Source organism: Phocoena sinus, chromosome 1 (assembly GCF_008692025.1).
Source record: "Phocoena sinus isolate mPhoSin1 chromosome 1, mPhoSin1.pri, whole genome shotgun sequence".
Lineage (NCBI taxonomy): Eukaryota > Metazoa > Chordata > Mammalia > Artiodactyla > Phocoenidae > Phocoena > Phocoena sinus.
In genome coordinates this window covers 109,646,263-109,664,502 of record NC_045763.1, presented here as the reverse complement: position 1 = coordinate 109,664,502, position 18,240 = coordinate 109,646,263, and the positions used below count along the sequence as shown (strand labels likewise).

The 18,240-nt window shown below is 36.3% G+C and overlaps 1 protein-coding gene across 4 annotated transcripts in view; it reads right to left on the bottom strand.

The window, feature by feature from the left end:
• The window catches only part of VPS45 (vacuolar protein sorting 45 homolog), a 74,406-nt gene that overhangs the window by 35,162 nt on the left and 21,004 nt on the right, over window positions 1-18,240 (bottom strand). For all 4 annotated transcript variants that reach the window (XM_032629950.1, XM_032629942.1, XM_032629932.1 and 1 more), the window contains exons 8-13: window positions 17,315-17,449; window positions 16,761-16,874; window positions 16,186-16,353; window positions 7,156-7,314; window positions 6,838-6,945; window positions 5,917-6,038 (exon numbers count right to left, since the gene is read on the bottom strand). In XM_032629950.1, coding sequence (XP_032485841.1) covers window positions 5,917-6,038; window positions 6,838-6,945; window positions 7,156-7,314; window positions 16,186-16,353; window positions 16,761-16,874; window positions 17,315-17,449 — 806 coding nt within the window. The remainder of the gene's footprint in view (window positions 1-5,916; window positions 6,039-6,837; window positions 6,946-7,155; window positions 7,315-16,185; window positions 16,354-16,760; window positions 16,875-17,314; window positions 17,450-18,240) is intronic.

Sequence of the window (18,240 nt, the reverse complement as noted above, 5' to 3'; positions counted from 1 at the left end):
CATAGCCAGAGAACACTATTCTTTAGTCTGATAATTTCAGGGTGCCAGAATATTTTCATATTGATGGAGAGGGAAGAAGATGCCACGGGTGGTAACTGTGGGTGTAGGTTGTATCAGTGTAACGACAAAACTTACATGTAGGGATAGGCTCTTAGAGCTTGACTCAGTTGTGTACCTAACAAAGATGACTATGTCACATTTGGTTATGAAAACATTAATAAATGTTTTCCTGAGCCTCCTACTACTTAGTCAGGCTGGCTTAAGGAGGAACATTGGTGAAAAAAAAAATTAAAAAAACATCCCTGACATTTTTCCTTTTAATTCCTTCCCCTGGTGAATTTTAAAAGTAGATGTTCTGATGAGGCCAACAGTAAAACATACAGTAAATCATTTTTATATGATGGTTGAAGCTAAGTGGAATACACAAGTTCAATTCTTTGTACACATCTTCCTGTGCTCTGTAATTCACCATAGCAACCAAAAGCATTAATTAATGCAGACAGCAAACATTAGAAAACAGCAGTCTGTTCATGCTGTGTATATATATATACACACATACATACAAGGACACCTTGAGAACCCAACCAATTTATATCCTATTGTATTAGAAAAATAAAAAAATTTTCACACATAGTGTCTCTGGAAATCATTACTTTAATCGTTAATCATTCAGTTAAGCAGAAAAACAAACTTTTAAGAGGCAGTATTTTACCTACTTTGTGGGCTGTTACACTTATGGCTAAAATTCAAATTTTTGAATCTAGTACTTACAGGTAGTAAAGATCATATGAGCATTGACGGTAGGAAAAAAGGCCAATGAGAAAGGACTGCTGATTTCATAGAAACAAAAACAACAAGATTCTACTAAATTTGTATAAATGTGAAAGAGTACTTCCTTTTTGAATTGACTAATTCTGGAATGCATGACCAGATAGCTCCCTTTTCTCACCAAATGTTTAAGTTGCTTGTTTTTATCAGGGGTAAGAAGCAATTCTGGAGCGAGAAAAAAAAAAATCTAGCCTGATAAATAGGATATGTGGGAGTCCCATCTGCCGAGAAAGAGCAAACCTAATTTGTGGATATAGCTATACTGCCAAACAGGTTAACCACTAACTTAAAGCTAAGGGCTAAAACATCCCTACAACTGTTCCTGGTTTTGCAAAGTTGTGTTCTTGCCAGATCTCCTTTGATATCTTCTAATATGACAATAACAAAAAAACGAAGAAGTTCTATCATGATGAGGCTTAAGTTAACCATAAAGATGACTAAAATCAATGACTCTTTTAAATGTGATAACCCAGTGTGAAGACGGTGCCTAGAGCTGAGGGTGGGTCTAAGTGAATACAGAGCCAAAATACTGTACAGGCAAACTGCGAAAGTCGAAATTGTCTGGTAACATCAACCAAATTTACTCTCTAGTTTACATTTCCCAACTGTAAATCTTGTCGTATCAACTACTACAGATGCCTACATAAGAAATCTGACAATATCTATTGAACATCTATATGCAAAGCACTGTGTTAAATATTGTGAAAAACCCAAATATTAATAAAACATAGTTCTTACTTCAAGATTACAATACCTAGTGGGAAGGATAGATATGTATACAACTAACCACTGTCTCAGTATCCAGAGGTAACCATTATTAACAATTTCTTTCTTCTTTCTGTTAAACAGGGCCAGGAGGTGGCATAGGTATCCTCTGTGCCCCCTACTATGGTTTCATAACCATTTCTCTGCCTTCTTCAAAATTTCCACTATCTTAGAAGCTTATGATATAGTTGCACTGTTTTCTCCTGACCTCCTTTCCTGGTCACTTTCTTATTCCCTGAAGACTTCAGCTCTGGTTTACTGTCCTCCTTTTCATTCCTGCTCCTTTCAAGATTTTCAGTGACTTTAACACCAACATGGATTACTCATCTCACATCCCGGTCTCCTTACCCACAATGATTCGTTCTTTCATCCCTCACAGCCACCAATATCCATGATTATAACATAGATTTTTGCATTACAAGTATCCACAATATGAAATCTTGAATTGAAGACCTCTTTCTCTAATAACCACTCCCTCAACTTTTAATTCACTTATGCTAATGCTGCTACTGTAATATTTCTTTGACCTCATCGATACCTCCAATTCATTCAACAATATTTTTTTCACTATCCAATACCCTCCTTCTTTTTTTGTTTCCTAAAATCCTGGTTGGACCCAGCTATCAGCCTTCTCCTCATTTAATCTAGTGCAGCTAAAAGTTGCTAGAGAAAACCACACAACTAGGTTCATGGGCTGTATTTTAAATTAATGACCACAGAACTCCAGTGGGCACTCAGTCGTGCCCAGAAGTCCTACTACATTTCCCTAGTAAATCTGATTACAAGCCTACAAGACAACAATTTTACAATGTTTTCTCTTTTTATCCTGTACTTTACCTGATAACTTGATGTCATATTTTACTGAGAAAATAGAAGTAATCAAACAAGATGGCCCCATGTTCTCAACATCAAAGCTATTACAGTGGGGACTTCCCTGGTGGCGCAGTGGTTAAGCATCCACCTGCCAATGCAGGGGACGTGGGTTCGAACCCTGGTCCAGGAAGATCCCACATGCTGCAGAGCAACTAAGCCCATGAGCCACAACTACCGAGCCTGTGCTCTAGAGCCCGTGAGCTACAACTACTGAGCCCATATGCCACAACTACTGAAGCCCATGCGCCTAGAGCCTGTGCTCTGTAACAAGAGAAGCCACCGCAATTGAGAAGCCCGTGCACCACAACAAAGAGTAGCCCCTGCTCGCCGCAACTAGAGAAAGCCCACGCGCAGTAGTGAAGACCCAATGTGGCCAAAAATAAATAAATAAAATTTTAAAAAAAGCGGTTACAGTGAAAGAAGTACCTCTGCTCCTATCAAAATCTTCTCTGCTTGTGTTCTAGATCTCCTAAAGACTTCACTTCTGCAAGTCTTGTCCTTTCTCTTCTGCGTTACCTATTTCTCCTTCTTTAGGATAATTCTCATCAGGTTATAAGTATGCTTTAGAATCTCTCATTCCCCTGAGCCTACAATCTCTTCTAGCTACAATCCCATTCTCTGACCCCTTCAAGCAAAACTTCTTAAAAAGTGTTACATACTGTTTGTTATCTCCATTTTGTCTTATCTCTTGTAACCCTCTCTAATTTGGCTTCCAAACTCACTGAACCTGGGGAATAGTCTGATGGATTTTTCACTGTCCTGACCTTTTTTTTTTTGCGGTATGCGGGACTCTCACTGTTTTGGCCTCTCCCATTGCGGAGCACAGGCTCCGGACGCGCAAGCTCAGCGGCCATGGCTCACGGGCCCAGCCGCTCCGCGGCATGTGGGATCTTCCCGGACCGGGGCATGAACCCGTGTCCCCTGCATCGGCAGGCAGACTCTCAACCACTGCGCCACCAGGGAAGCCCTGTCCTCACCTTTTTTATGTCTCAGAAGACTGGTCTCAGGTAACCACTCACTCCTTGATATTTATGACACCAAGTTTTTCTGGTTTTCCTCCTATCTTTCTGTCTCTTCTTCAGTCTCCATTGCTGACTCCAATTCTCTATTCAGTGCTTAGTCCCACGTCCTCTTCTTTTCCCCTAAGTGATCTAGTCTAGTCCCATGGCTTTAAATCACCAAAATCTTGTTGACTCCCAATTTAGCATCGAACATTTCCATTTGATTATCTACCAGGCATCTGCAATTTAACAACAAAACTCTTGATTTCCCCCCAAAACCTGAGAGTTATTCCTGGTTTCTCCCTTACCCTTGTCCCATTACTCTACTCCATTAAATAAGTCTATTGATTCTACCTTCTCTCCTAGGTTCCTTATCCAAAGCACTTTCATTTCTTACCTGGACTATTGCAGCCACCTCCTAAGTAGTTTTCCTGCTTCTAACTTTGTCTTCAATAATCCATTCTCCCCACAAGGTGATCTCTTAATACATAATTCAGTTTATGTCACTTGAATGCTTAAAGCTCTTCAGTGGGTTCCTATGACATTTAAAAATTTTAAAAACCTCTTTACCAGAGCCTGTAAGACCCTATATGATCCAGACCTACTTATCTTCTCAACTTATTTTCTTACTTGTTATGGTCCAACCACACTGGACTTCTTTCTGTTCCATGAACTTGCCAAGTTCTCTTTCTTCAAGGACTTTGTTCTGGTGTTCCCTCTATTTGTGTTGCTTTTCCTCCTAATCATTATGAGATTGGTTCTTTCTTGTAATTCAAAGCTCATTCTAAGTATCACTTCTTCAGAGAGGTTCTCTCCATCTAAAGTAGCCTTCCCCACCTCTACAAAGTTACTTTGTAGGTTATTACCCTATTTATTTCCTCAATAGCACTTATCTCATTCAAATTATATTCAAATTTCTTTACTAGTTTACTGTCTGTCTCCTTCATGTAAGTTCCTTGAAGGCAGGTACCTTGTCTTTCCTGTCACTTCTATTTCCCCAGCAGTTCTTGACATATTGAAGGCATTCAAATATTTGTTATATAAAAGGATGAAGTAACTGAATAATTAACTATATATATATTTAGGTAATAGTGACAAATGCCCACAGATGCTGACAACTGATGAATGTGTGTTTTGTTGGAAGAGCCTCATTTTGAACTTTGTTTGGAAATGAATTCCCCAAATTAGAAAGGTTTGCTCTCATAACTAATCATCCACAATATTCTTCTGGTGGTCTATTATGTCCCTTTAGCAATAAGTGGCTAATTTCTTATTCAATAATTCTTATATGAAATTCATAAAAAAATTAATATTTTTACTTTTATCATGTTAATTAGAAGGCTATTTAATAGAGTTATACTGTTTTTCAAAAAGCATCTCAGATAGGTGAATAGCTTTGGGCTGGTTTTCATTCTTACCCACTTAGCTGACATTTCTAAATTTTGATGCCTAATGAGTATACTCTCTGAATTTAACCCCAGATGTTCTGCTTCTCAACCTTGGATTTTTAAAAAGATTTATTTATTTATTTTTCTTTCTGTTCTGTTACCAAATTACAGAGTTTTTTTTTTTTAAAGGAAAAACGTGAAAAAATATATTTTATCATACAAGAGTTATTTATGTACCTCAAAATATTTTTCTCCTTTCAGAAATTCATTACATTTATAAAACACTATTCTTCCAAGGCCTTAGATTATGATTAGCTAAAATATAAGAATTATACCAACAGTAACAATTCTCACATTAATCTATCCAATAGGATTCAGCTACATATATTAGGCTCTTTATAATATGTGGTCCCAATAAAAAATACACAAGAATATAATTTATAACTAGGTAGAATTTGTGTATATTTAAAATTTCAGGTTGGCCTATGTAAGCTGTTCTGGATAACTTTTGTTTTTATTAAAACTAACAAACCACTGGATTAAAATGACAATTAATTGCTTCCTTCAGTTAATACCCAAAAAGAAAGCCATCCTTTTCTCCTGTGTGACAAAAAGCCTTTGTCAATTAGGTCTCAGTTTATATACTGGCCACATTTGGCAAAGTCCAGTCCTCACCAAAAATAGTAACAACCTGCTCTGGATGGTAATCAAGCAGCAAATCTATTTTCAGCCTTAATGTTTGAAACTCCAAGTGCTAGATGCCATGGAACTGAACCTTAAATGGCATAAGTAAACTGGTCTGAGACTAAAGGACAGGACATAGTATTTGGGGCTCTCCAAAACATCTGTTTCTTTATTCTAAAAGAAACAATGTTTCAGGCTTAGTAGGGGAAGTTAAATCTAACTTTGACACATGTAAAACCAAAAGAATCTTAGAACTGAAACAACTGGGGAAGGAAGATTAGAATGATATAACCTTTGTTGTAGTCTTTTACATTACCCTAAATTTCCTATTTTCTTAGTGTCTCTGGTTTTTACTATTAATATCTTTGTTATCTTACCTGTCTCTGAGTGTGCTGGGGCCTAGATAAGGATACAGGTTTTCCTTGAGCTTTCCTTTGATGAGATGGTCCAGGGTCTCATGTAAGAAAGGCTGATGCTGAGTATATACATTTTCTACTCCCTAAGACAGGGGGAAATGGTTCTTACGTCATTTTTTTTGGAAATTGCAATATAACAGTTAATGATACTCACATCAGAAAAGGACATGTACTCAATAGAGATTTCACGGGACAAGAGTCAAGCAGGAATTTTAGGAGAATTTTATAGTTAATTATTTTCATCAATTAGAAATGTTCTAATCTTATAAAAAAACTCTAATTTAAGGTTAGCTATTATAAAGGAATTTTTAAAATGCAGTTGCTTAAATCCTTTATTATCTCTTCACTGACACCCTTCCTTTTGTGGAAATATTATATGACATGTAGAGCAAATAAAAGGACTATGTAGCAAAGGAGACTAGAAACACTCAGGAAAATGGAAAAATTTCAGGAAACATAAGAAAGGCTAGCAGATTAAAACTAATTTTTAACCATTTTAAGAAAATAGGTTAGTATTTTTAAAAGATCTACAATTGTTTGCTTCATCTTTAATTTCCATCAGAGAAAAACAACCTAACAAATCTTAAACAAATGGAGTAAAATAGCTATGACTAACAGAACTGTCTGCCTTTTTACTCTTGGGTATTTCCTGGAAATATCTCATTATTCCCTTCTCAGCTATTTGGGCCAATGATGATGCATTCCAATACAGAAAGTATTTAAAGAAAAAGTTTTCAAGAGGATGTCTGCTTTAATTTCATTTAACTGACATAGTACTAGATCAGCAGCAATCCTGAAGTTACTTTGAAGATCATATTCATTCACTCTCAGCTTCAGGGACTTCAACTGTTTCTCATTTAGGAAAGCATAGAGATATCATACCTTCAATCCTTTGAGGAACTGTTTGGTAATAGCCACAGCATCTTTGGGGCTGAAGAGGTCACTTCCTCTGATCCGTTTACCACCATATTCAACAACTGTAGACACAAGCTTTTTTTTTTAAAAAAAAAAAAAAGAGAAACAACCTCTTATTGCTTGTGGAACAGGAAGAAAATAACTTTATTAAGGAAATGAAAACATGAGAGGACAGAATTATACATTTCTGTGAATAAAAACAGTATGACATCATTTGTCAGAGTTAAGGCTATAATACTAGAATTTGGTTCCTGTTTGATGGGATTAATATGTAAATCTGGTTACCTTTCGATACTTCTCAGAAACACCTTTATTTCTAAGGTCCATCATTAATCCTGGTAGGCTGTTGCTGCTGTGTCGCTCATAATGTAGAGCATAAAGCATCACCAGGCGTGCAGCATCAAACTCTGTCACTTTGGGGTTCTGCAGGAGCCTCTTTACATTCTGAAAAAAGAGAGAACTAATATTTATCCTCCCGTCACTTGCATGATGTATAATATCTTAGTTCTAATAATTATGGAATGGTAGTGATACATCTGACTAAACTACATATGACTAAGATCACTACTATGGCAATGTACAAGTCATAGGTTTAGCAACCGTTTCAACTACAGAAAATTAAATGCCTTTTGCCTAAGATAAGAATTAAATAAGGACATAAATTCTCACTGTAACTGCTTTAAGACAAATATGAAGTTAACTATCGTTATTTCCCCTTTTCTTTCCTTTGATTGAGATGGTCCAGGGTCTCATGTAGGAAAGGTTGCAATTTCCTCACTGAAATAAGGAACACATACTATTTCCACCACTATTTCTACCACTTCAATCAATACAGCACAGAAGAGAACTGACCAGTTGACTTGTAAAACTCTACTGCCTTTTTTAGTGTCAGTGACTGACCAGTGAAATGGAGACAATTTGGTAGAATTTTACATAGGAGGACTGGGCTTAATCTCCAAGAAGCATCATATATAACAATATGTCTCAACATGGCTTACAGAGATATGAATATGTAACAGCATATAATCTCTAAACTGAATACGTAAGATCTAAGAGGGCAGGTACTGATAGCAAAGGAAGCTAGACAAAATCATGTTTAGGTTGTATCAGTCCTCACATTAAGGGACTTCCCTATACTATAGATTTATATTTATTACGCAGAACAAATTAATTAGAGCCAACAGATACTTTTTTTTTTTTTTTTTGCGGTACGCGGGCCTCTCACTGCTGTGGCCTCTCCCGTTGCGGAACACAGGCTCCGGACACGCAGGCCCAGCGGCCACGGCTCACGGGCCCAGCCGCCCTGCGGCACATGGGATCCTCCCAGACCAGGGCACGAACCCGTGTCCCCTGCATCGGCAGGCGGACTCTCAACCACTGCGCCACCAGGGAAGCCCCAAATACTTTTTGATCACCCTCTAAGCAAAAGGCACTATGCCAGGCACTGGAGGGGACACAGAGATGAGCTGGAGACAGTTTCTGTCCTCAGTGAGTTCATAGACAATGGGGTAAAGGGGGATAAAACAAGTATGTTCCATTCTGCTATAAAGTATGTTTCTTAATGCACTTAGCTCTACGAGATTGGTAACTATGGGAATAACACAGAAGGCATATTGGTTTACATGTAAAATTTTCAGCAAGTTAATATTTAGAAAAGATCAGGCACAAGTTTCCTCTTTAAAGAGGAAGCTTTACCAATATGTTAAGGAAGAAAGATGAAAATCCTACAGAAGTGTTTTTTTTAGAAGTAACTGGTTTTGTAGCTTTAAGAACTGCTGTGCTTTCCACAATGTTAAGCTACGTGGGGAAAGGGCAAGTACAAATGAAAAGGATGCAAAGATATTTCTGTGTTAAAAAGCAAAACAAAACAACCCCGAACTGACTGATATCCCCATATCGTATTTTTAATTTTGATGACACAAGTCTCTATGAGAAGCAAATACTTTTGAGACCTTATATGCTGAAGAATAAAACATGAGCCCCAGGAGTAACCACAAAGGATGGTCTGAGTGCATTTCTAGGTGCAAATGCCGGCGAAATTTAACTCCGTTAGCATTTTAATTAGGATTATTATTTTATCAGGGCTCTGATTACAAAGTTATATAGATTTTTCTTTCTCTTTTTTAGTTATATAAATTTTAAGTGATCTGCTTATAACCCTATTTTCCCGTAACCTTTGTTTATTTTTAGTGCATGATTTTGCAGAATGTGAAGCTTTTTCAGGAACACATATGTGGTATTATAACAGAAACATATGCATGCAAAAACCAAAAACTTAAAATCAGTGCAATGGGGGACAGGGGACACAAAGTGAAGAGAAGCTCATCTGGTTACTGAGGGATCAATTATAAAAGGTCTTAAAAACTAAATTTTGGAATTAGTTTGAGAGACTGAAAGAGATGCTATTAATAGGAATATGGAAATCAGAGAAAGAAATGAGTTGGGCTGAAAGACTAGTAAGAGCCTTGGAGGGCACTGGATTCTGAGGACATAACAACTAACATCTGTATAGTACTCTACAACTTACAAGATTCATTTACATACATTGTCTTTTTAGTACTTCACAACAACCAGGTCTCATGACTAAGAACTCTTTTCTTCACACTAAAGAGGGACTATGATGAAATGGGGAACCTGCCAGGTAGCTTTCAAGTACAAAGTTCTCTGGGTAGGATTCTTATTGTTGCTTTTTAGGTGAACATTGCACTACCATCATCCTTACAGGATCAAAAAGGAATAAATTTCTCTTCTACAGATTTAAACCCTGCAGTCATAAAATTTTCCTTACCTCTTTTTCCTTTTGTGGTAACGTTTCCACACAGCAGTGACTAAATACAGACTATTTAGAATATTTGTTTAAATGTTCCACTAATTTCTACTATAATATGGAAAAAGTTCAGGACACAAATTAATTATCAAGTAAAAATACACAATTTCATATGTATCTCAGTCAACCTGGCATAAGTTTAAAACATCCATCTGGGATCTCTGTTGTTGCTTTTCTTATAGGCACAATGTTTCATTTTCTGCCCTTGCAAGTCACTCTCTTTTTACCTCAAATCTACTCAATTTCTGACTGACCTGTTCCTTTACTTCTAAGCAAATCTGAGATACTCAAGTAACTGTAAACCCACAAAAACTGGTATGGGGACAGTCAAAGACTATTTGCAGTAATCAGTTTATACCCTTCCTATTTGCTCCTTTCTAATTACCTTTCCTTGAATCTTGACTCTTGGCTCTATTTCCCATTTAAAAAATCCACTTCTAATCCTTGAGATTTGGTACTGGTATTTAGAGTCCCCGGCTTGACTCTTAGCTCTCCCTCAATGGGAGGCCTTCTGATCCAATAGCCCAGATCTGGCCCAAGACTACGCTGAGTAGAGTACTTTGCTTACTTTTGAGCCCTTAGGACCCAACCCATAGCTCAGGTCAGTGTTCCAGTTAGACTTATCTATTCCCTCATGAAAAGAAACCTGTAGATACAAGCTGAATTCTTTCTTCTTTTTCAGCTATATAAGTCCTTGAAGAAGCAGGGCCTTTTTGTCTGCCTGGATCCCATGTTATCCTTTGACTTAATTTTGAACTATTTCCCTCATGGCTACTTGACTCATCAACTTGACTGACAGTGACATACATTATATTGAGATTCCAGGGTACTAACCAGAGAAGAGGAGAAAAAGAATCTGAAAGACTTTAATTACATAGGAGGTATGTGTTACACAGTGGTATTTATATGTTGGAAATATGACTGAATTATATAATGAACTTTTTGGTATCTCTTTTCTTATTAAATTTCCCATAAACCTTGAGATAATCAAGGGAGAAAAGTACTCTTACATAATAACAATGGCTGAATAAAGAGTGAAACAGAAAACTATTGTCCACTTAAGAAGATGGGATTTGGGCTTCCCTGGTGGCGCAGTTGTTGAGAGTCCGCCTGCCGATGCAGGGGACGCGGGTTTGTGCCCGGTCCGGGAGGATCCCACATGCCGCGAAGCGGCTGGGCCTGTGAGCCATGGCCGCTGAAACTGCGCGTCCAGAGCCTGCGCTCCGCAGCGCGAGAGGCCACAACAGTGAGAGGCCCGCGTACTGCAAAAAAAAAAAAAAAAAAAAAAAAAATGGGATTCAAAAATCTTCCACTGAATTCTAACATTAGTGTAGGCCCAATGAAAAATAGGAAAAGAAATGCAAAAACACTATCTTTGAAGGTCAAGTTTCAAAAAGGAGCTAATGTTCATTCGAAAGACATTGATTAAAAAACATTCTTCTCTTCTGATATTTAGAGATTCTTCCATTATTTTGGGCTGACTACTTTTATACTTTTCTGTTTTCTTCTACCAAAACTATGATATAGCAGTACAAGAAAAAACTTTCGTAACGACATGCCTATACTTTAAACCATTGTACAAATTACAGTTGAAGTCTACAATTAAAGATAGTCCCCATTTTTTTTTTGCTTTAATTTAACCTAAAGAACAGGATCTGTACCTTGTTATCAACTATCACAGTAATGTAGTAAAACACTCAATGAATAGCATTATAAGCCAATAGATTAGAACAGCAAGATGAAATTGGTAGAAGCCTTCAACATGCTGATATGATTAAATAATGAGTCTAATCTAACCGTTTGAGAGAACAGTGTTATGGGACTATAAAGAGCTTATCTAGGAAAAAATGATAGAAAGTAGGCAGGACCCAATTCCACTAACTGGTAAATACATGAGTCAGTATTCTTTTACTTAATGACTAGTCAAATTTAGCTTTGGTGTAGGTCTTCGGCTGGTCAACACTGTTTCTGAAATACTAGTCAAATGATAGTTTAGAGAGAAAAGGATCATTTTTACTCTTAGTTGGTAAAAATAAAATTGTCAGCTCAATGTGTCCAAAACAATTTTCTTACAATTTTAACGAGAAGCAAAAAAACCCTTCTAAAATCAGGGAGAGTTCCAAGATCATGAGTGAATTAAAAAACATGTCTCATATGCCATAAAGAAAAGAGAACGTACCATCAAACAATAATACTGAAAATAGCGATAGTTAATATTCATTGAATGTTGTAAGTACCAGGTACCGTATTAAGTGCTTTACATGTATTAGCTCATTACACCCTCACAAAAATCTTTGAAGTAAGTACTGATATTTCCCCCTATTTTACAGACAAAGAGACTAAGACTTGGAGTGGTTAAGAATCATTTTCAAACCCAAGCCATCAAAGATTCAAGCTATCAGCCACTATTCGATACTGCTTCAAACAGAACTCTTTTTCTTCATTTCTCTAATGAATATTTGTTGTCCTTACTACGTGTTATTAATGGAATTTGAGATCTTTTACTCAAGGTCAGGAAAGAAGGATATAAAAAGACTAGATCCTCCTTCCAAATGAAAAGCTGTAATACGACAACAAAAGGGGGAGAAATTATTTACTTTCTGAAGATTTTTCTCTTTATGGTATGAAAAAAAATCTTCCTTACTAATCAAATGAGTCTTTTCCAAGGCTATGCATATATCTCAATGATAGTACATTGCAGTTTGGTTCTAGTGAAATTCTTCTGAATCAAATTTTTTGTTACCCTGTAGGGTAACTGGCTAGAAGTGGCAGCAATTCATAGGTTAAATTTTAGCAGTGATGAGCTTTTTTTGCCTCACCATGATACAGTTACTATTCAATAAAGCAAACCTCATCTTTACTCAGAAGTCAGTTCATTGCTTATTATCACCTAAGGTCAAGCCAAGGAATGCTGTAACCCATCTAGGGGTCAGGCCCCTGGCATCTACTCATTATTAAAAGTTCTCTTTATTGACTATTTCTATCATGTTGTCAAAGAAATCCTTTATGACGGGGGAGTCCAAATCAACTGCTCACTGTAAAACCCTAATACCCTGGGCAAGAAAACCTTCAAAAGATAATTTTTAAAAATATAAAGTGGATCACAAATGGAATTCATATTTTAAAGTATCTGTTTTTCTTTTAAAATGAACAAAAAATAAGATTTCAGGCAAGGAATTACAGTAGCCTTTTCTAACTGCTTTCCATATGGTGAGATACAAATAAAGATACTAAAATTGGCTAGTGATTAAGTTTGGTTCTATTGTTTTAAAGGGAAAAATAAAATGATAAAGAAACATAAGGAAATTTAAATTTAGTTACAGGACACAATTCTGTTTTTACTTAATAAGAGAAAAAAATTCATTTTATTGAGAAAAATAAAAAGTTTTCATAGGAATGCTTCTATTAGGCCTACAAACCAACTATAAACTCTTATTAATAGTGTTGTTTAAAGTAAGTTGGCCAAGTTAAATAGATTGTGATGTACCTTTACAAAGGAATACTATTTAGTGATTTAACAGAATGAGCGTTTAGGTTCTGGTCTGGAACAATCTCTGAGATACACAGTTAAGTGAAAAAGCAAAATGCAGAGCTATGTGTACAGTATGGTATCATCTGAATTTTAAAAAGATAGAGAAGGAAATATACACACTCATAGAGGCTTGCACACACACAGAATAACTGTAAGAATGCAAGTGAAACTAACAGACTCAGTTTTTACTATGTATCTCTTTCATCAAGTACTTATATTATCTATTTAAGAATTAGAATTTGATAAACCATAATGGTATATCATAACAATGATATAAAGAATATAAAACAATGTTGATATATGTATAACTGAATCACTTTGCTGTACAGCAGAAATTAATACAACAGTGTAAATCAACTATACTTCAATAAAAAAATAGATTAAAAAAAATTCATATTTAATACAACTAAAAATATAAAGTCAGCCTAAAAGTTCTTTGTGAAGATTTAAGAACACAGAGATAAAATTAAGTATTGACAGAAGTACTTTTCATAAATATAAAGCCAATAGCATCTTTATGATTTTCAAAATGATGGTGTTTTCAGAGGAACTCTTGATAAACATTTTTTTTTTTTAAATTTTTTTTTTTTTTTCTTTTGTGGTACTCGGGCCTCTCACTGTTGTGGCCTCTCCCGTTGCGGAGCACAGGCTCCGGACGCACAGGCTCAGCGGCCATGGGTCACGGGCCCAGCTGCTCCGCGGCATGTGGGATCTTCCCAGACCGGGGCACGAACCCGTGTCCCCTGCATCGGCAGGAAGACTCTCAACCACTGCGCCACCAGGGAAGCCCAATAAACATTTTTAAAAATTAAAAACCAACAACTATCAACATAAATCGCAGTGAAGACTTTGGTATAACTAGAGCAAAGTCACAGGTGGGTGAATTTCTTTCTTTTGATTGTACCATATCTTTAAAAAATTGTACTTAGAGGAAGGAAACTAACCTTTACAAAGTACCTACCACATGGAAAGCATTTTATATCTCATTAAATCCTGATAACAACCTAAAAGTTTGAAATCATTATCCCTGAGGCTTGGGCAAAATAAGTAATTTTCCCAGAGAAACTTTGATATATAGAGATAGGACATAAGCCAGGATAGTCTGTGTTGTTTCCATCATACCATGCTGGCTTTATTTTATAAAGCAGAATTGCAGCAAGGAAAGAAAAAGACTGAGTTTTAGAATATAGGGTCCTATTAATAAGGAAATGTGCTTCTTATAATAAGTGGCTTAGAAACAGCTATTTCCCAAAGGACTCTCATTCTCAAGTTACTTACTCTCAGTGATACCACATTTTGCCACTTCTCAGGAATTTTGGAATTATCTCTGATTTGTTCTGCCTTGTTATCCTTATATCTAATCTGTCACTAAATAGTTATTTTCTCCCTTTGAAATGTCTTTTATATTTGCCCTTCTGTACATTTTTACTACTACCACTATGAGTCTTCTAGCCTCTCTGACTTTAATTTTTTTCATCTCCAAAGCATCCTTACTAGATTAAATTTCCTAAAATACTGCTTTCATCATATCAACTTCTACGTAAGACTCTACACTGGATCTCTTTGCCTATCTCAGCAAGTACAAATCCCCCTTACAAGCGTCTTCATAAACTAGTTCCTGTTTACCAATTCAATTTTATCTCCTATGTCTCTTGCACACCCACTCTCAACAGGTCATGCTGTTTATTATTTTCTGCATAGTTCTACATCTTTTCTTTGCTGAAATCCTCCTCCAGATTCTATTCATTATTTACGGTCCATCTTAATATCACCTCTCTAAGTAACTGTCCCTAGTAACCTCAAATCTTTAATTATAGTCAGTACCACAATTTTGACTTAATTAAATATTAACTTGAAACACTGCCTAATTGTTACTCATGCTTTAGTTTTGTCTGTTCAACTTATACTGTAAATTTCACGAGGCTAGGGTTTGATTATGTCACTTTTTTCTAAAATCCTCTGATAGCTCTCATCATTTTAAGATTAAAGCCCAACCTCCTTTCAATGGCCATAACCAGGCCTCAATCTGTCCTTCTGGCTTATCTAAGACCACTCCTCATCTTATATCCAGCACTGGCTACACTGAATTAGTCTCTGTTCCCTTAAAAAAAATTTTTTTTTTTTTTTTTTTCACATCTCCATGCCTGCATTCCCTCTGCTGAGAATTTCCTTCCTTTTCTCTGGTTGGTGCACTTCTACTTAATTACTTGTCCAGAACCAGACCTAATGTCATTGTCTCTAAGAAGCTCTAAGAAGATTCATCCTTAGGGAAAACAGTTGTCCGTCCTCTGTATTCCCATATCCCTTTGTAATACCTCTAGTATAGCACTTATTGCATATATTATAATTCCTGGTTTAAATTTCTTTCTTCCCTACTAAAATGTGAACTTTTTGAGGAAAAGGATGGTATCTTATTCATTTTTGTACCACTAGATCCTCACAGCACCATGAACATGGAGCAGGCATTCACATGTTTGTGGAATAAACAGCAGATGTTCAATAATAAAAACCTAGATAATGCATTTTAATATATTATACCTTTAAAATCTTCCTAACAACACTGTGAGATAAATATCATTATACTTATTTAACAAATGAGGAAAATGGCTCAGAGATTAAGCCAACGGCTCCAGGTCACAAAGCCAGCAGTGGCAAATCAAACACTGAAATTCAGATCTTCTGATTTTAGTCTAGCATTCTTTCTAGTTGACTAGGCTGCCCTCCTAAACACTCAATTAATTGCCTGAACCCTTTGAGATTGCACATTTTTCTTCTACTGTCCCTCTTATAATACATCTATCTTAAATAATACTAATTTGTGTTCTTGTCTCAACTGCCTGTTACACTGTAAATTCCATGTTGGTTAAGAAGGATTACTTGCCTTTGTATCTCTTGCTCTGCCTGGCACAGTGCCTTACACATAGTAGGTGCCCATCAAATTGGATTGAATAGATACCTGGAGAGCACTAGAATGGTCATTTTGACAGGCCAGTTCTTGCTCAACCTCCGAAACCTCCAGCAGATTCCGCTCACTGACCAACCGAGACAGCTCTCCAACCACTGTCACGTGCTTTGATACAGTCCCAGACATCTTCTTGAATTGTGGGTAATTCTCCACAAAGGCCTGCCATGGGAAAAACATCAATTGGGGGTTCTGTTATTTCTTGATGAGGATAGGCATGTATGAAGAAGGAAGAAAAAAAAGGCAGGGATTATTCTTCTGCCCAGACTAAGGCATCTAATACTTTCAATCACATGGCATTTTGTTATGCTTAAGAAGAGAAGAACTAGTGTATGTCAGTAGACTGAGTCTTTATAGTCCAAATATGACTGATGAATGGAAAGAAGTACATGGCTTATTATGAAGTTTTCACTATATTTTTTCCTAAAGAGAAGTATTACAGAAAATAATCTCAAACCAAACAAAAGGAATCAAGGCAGAAATCAGACCCAGAATATTCCAGAAGTGCTGCTTACATGAATAGTTCCAAAGTCTTGCATGTTAATCATCCATGTACATGTTCAATTTACCTTCATGTCTGCTATTGATTCTAGTTTTTGCTGTTCTTTTGGTTTCTTCTTCTGAAAGTCTTCCATGAGATTCTTTATGTTGCTACCAATCTCAGCAAAGTTCAGGTACATATTCTGTGAAAAAGGAAGTTGGAAACACAGTTCTATCAACAAGTCTGACTTTCAGACAATTTAAAAGAAGTAAAAAAGAACACTGAATACAGTGAGAACTGAAGGGCAAGAAAATTTCATTATCATTACCAAATCTGGATATTGGCCAGGACACTGGTGATGAATACCATTACCATTTTCACAAAGGGCTAAGGACAGGAGGGAAGTAAATAAATTGGGTTCTAATTTTAAAAGTACAAAACTAAGTATGTGATTTTTGTGAAAAAAATATTGTTAAAGGGTCAGAAAAAAGTGTGCCTTCCCTTGAGATGCAGTTTATCTACAGGACGCCTCTATCATCCTTCTACATGAAATCCCCAACCTGCTCTCATTCTAACAAATCAATATTAACCTTCTTAAATAAAAACAACTAAAAAAATTTAAAAGAATTTTAAACCACGTACGTTAGCGTAGAATTCATCATTTTCAGCAGATAGGACCACCTCTCTCAAGTCTTTACTGATCCCTGGCACTCTGGAAAGATCAATCCGATTGTTGTTTATGCCCAGTAGTTCATGGACCATGGCCTGATATGTCCACTAAATAAAGAATTATGAGAAAAAAAAATTGGTAACTGACAAAACATGGAAATAGTACACGTTCAGGAAAACAAATAAAAACTGATAACATTCTTAGTAACTAGTCTTGTTTACATGGAGGTTCTCTATTTAGCTCAAATTTTATTAATACTTTGTGCTATACTAAGCATTAAGATTGTCATTTTAATTGGTTAAACATCCGACAGTCAAAATGCTTTTAGATCTCACACTTTTGGAAGAAGGGCAGCCAGATTAATATTCCTGATAGAAAGAAAACAAATTAGATCTATCATTAGCTCCAATTTTTGCCTGTGAATTAAGAGTATATTTTTGGCTTCATAGATAGGGCTATATTGGTACTGCAGTTACAAGCTGTACCATTTCCTGTACACTTCTGTGGTTTTCTGCAGCATGAGAAGTGTGTTCTTGCAGATCTGAGTGGTGCTATATTTATCCTGGGAACACTAATATTACCAGAAAAAAACCTTGTGAGTTGATCAAAACACACGTATTCAGAAGCTTGCCTCTGAATCCATTTTACTTTATATTTTTACTTAATATGTATTGTGAAGAAGGACCGGTTTCCAGTCTTACTTATTTCATAAAACTGGAAAGGAGAAACCCCCAAATTTGCCTTCTCACCTTTTATGGAGAACAGGTTACTTTTAGTCACAGGCCCATTAGAGAAAACTAAGTATTTTCCAGCAAATTACCCTCTAAATCTAGAGTCTAAACACTAGATTTGTTAAAATAACTTCAGAGGTTATAAAAGTAGGTGCTTTATTTCCTAA